Raw genomic sequence first — 2,458 nt, 5'->3', positions numbered from 1 at the left:
CATCTCCTGTATGTTCATATTCCTTCAGTAAAGAATCACACTCCCTGTTCCAGCAAGGAATATAATTTTGCCTGTGGCCTCTTGGAATGGCGGTGCTCGCTGCTTTTTCAACTAGTTTGACAAACCTAGGGTAATTCTCAAGCAAAGGAGGTATACGGTTGATGTTCTTCTCCATATAGCTTGTGTAGTCTACCCACTTTGCCTTGAGTAGGTTCCACCTTGGCATTAATGGTTTCTCTATCTTGGTAGGTGTAAACCTATGTCTATTGCTACTGGTTTGTGCTGTGTTCTGGGGAAGTTATGTAAAATAGTTCCGGAAGTTCTTATGGGTTGATCACGGAAGTATGTTGTTACAAAACAAAGGTCAGGAGTTGTTGCTATGCCCCATCTGCCAAAAACGAAGGTGCCGCCTTGTTTCGCATCGTATAATAGGTGCAGGCGGTTGAGTGTCGCCCAGCTAAATAGCCGTTCTCCATCTTCATTTTCAGTTGTATAGCCCCAGTTGGTGCTATGAGAATTGAAATCTCCGACGTATACTGTAGGACATTGAGGTGTTGGAAGCATTTAGTGGGACCAGTTGGTTGAAGGAGGCTTATATACATTGTAGATGATGAGGTTATCCAAACGTATACCAACTGTATGTTCGTTACCAGTAACTGGATTGATAAGGCGATCCTCCACCTTGTGGTTAACATAGGTGGCCAGACTATGCTTTGGATGCCCAATGTAGTCAATCAACCTGAAACCAGGGATCCTCAGACACCTTGTTTCTCCGTCTGGGATGTGAGTCTCTTGTAGGGCTAGCACGTCGGCGTTGCTAAAGGTTTTACCGAGTATTTCTGCTTTAGAGCTTGTTAATCCTTCTATGTTGAGGTGTATGATTCTTGTGTTTTTCTGTGAGTCATTACATTCTGGGGTGTAATGTTCTTTATTGGTTATGTTTAAGGCTCTTGACCTATCATGAAAAGTCTGTTTATTTTTGTTTTTGTTTTTGAAATTTAGTTTTCGAAATTTATTTTTGAAAGGTTTAGGTGTTGTGCTATGGCTTACGCGAATATCGCGTGGGTCAGGGTAGCCCTGAGAAGGCCTGTTTTTGCCGAGTATGCAGGAGGTCTACATGGGACGTCTGGCAGTCGGTTTTGTGCTGTTTGGTTTCGTGGCATGTTAGGCTAATTTCGATCTCATAGATTAGAAAGCACCTTAGAGATACCAATACTTACAGGGAGGACCACGAGAAGGTACAGCACACCCCCCTCCCCCCCATAGGGGCGTTGAGAGGTAGAGAAGTAAAAAAAAAATATAGATTATGATTTTGCGATTTTCGGAAAATAAATTAGTAGGTAAACATAGCCGTATTCGTTACTAAATAATAATAATACCTCTTGGGAAGTTAGTTGGAAAATAATACTATTTAAGTATTAATTATAGGTATTAATGTATTATTACTCATTAGTTATTACTTATTAGTATTTGGTATTTTGGTCAAGACAATCATTGTTCAGATTTGTTGAGCGTTTGAGACCATGTCTATATTTTTAATTTTATATTGCTATGGCTATATTTGGATTTATTTTATGTACTAATGAAGTAATATATTATACAAATATGTCTAAATTTATTAGGTATAAGAAATAATTTAATATTTGGGCATTTAGTATAATCAGAATCAATCAATTGTAATGGATTTTTTTTTTTAAATGCCCTTAACGAGGCTTTATATTATTTAAACGACCCAAAGGTCTTTATAAATATGTTTGACAATTATACATATTTTACATACTAGATATTAATTATATATAATATATATAATTTATATAAACGTGTAATATATATATAACATATATTACACGTTGATGGAGTTACTTCCAATGATGTGCCTCCTGCCTTAATCTAAAATCTTAAACTAAGTCGTATGGTTTCAGACGCTTAAAACGTCTGATATCCTCGGAGTTATCTAATAGGTGGATGGCCAATGGATTGACATGGTGATCTAGCCTCGTCTCGTGTTTGCGAGCAAATCTTTGGATTTCGTCTGCTATTGTAGGCAGCATCATATCACTGTGAATTGCGTTGTTTCTTTCGAACCGATAGGCTGCAGTGATGGTCTGAAGGGCAATGTTTTGACAGCGTTGTATTACATCGATGTTAGACTTACTAGCACAACCCCACAATTGAATGCCATATATCCAGATAGGTTTTATAATTGCTACATACAGTAGACTTTGTTTTCGATGGTTAACTCGGAGTGAGGTCCGACTAACCATTAAAGTTTTCTCATTTTTCTTTAATCTGAATTTTTTTCTGACGGACGTGGTAATTCCAGTTTAGACGAGAGTCAAGGTGCATTCCAAGATATTTTGCTGAATCTCTTTGTGGGATTGGTGATTGATTCAGTACTATTTGGGTGTTTTCGGTTTTGCGTAACGTGTAGTTAACGTGCACCGATTTATCGCCATTG

The 2,458-nt window shown here is 37.8% G+C and overlaps 1 protein-coding gene across 1 annotated transcript; it reads right to left on the bottom strand.

Annotated features, from left to right (window-relative positions):
* Nucleotides 1-237: 237 nt before the first annotated feature.
* Nucleotides 238-564, bottom strand: LOC103308475. Its single transcript, XM_008181895.1, has one exon. It carries the CDS (start codon nt 562-564, stop codon nt 238-240), a length of 327 nt encoding a protein of 108 aa, XP_008180117.1.
* Nucleotides 565-2,458: the final 1,894 nt, after the last annotated feature.

Source organism: Acyrthosiphon pisum, chromosome X (assembly GCF_005508785.2).
Source record: "Acyrthosiphon pisum isolate AL4f chromosome X, pea_aphid_22Mar2018_4r6ur, whole genome shotgun sequence".
NCBI lineage: Eukaryota > Metazoa > Arthropoda > Insecta > Hemiptera > Aphididae > Acyrthosiphon > Acyrthosiphon pisum.
The sequence above is the reverse complement of the archived record's forward strand: the minus strand, read 5'-3'. Positions and strand labels throughout refer to the sequence as shown.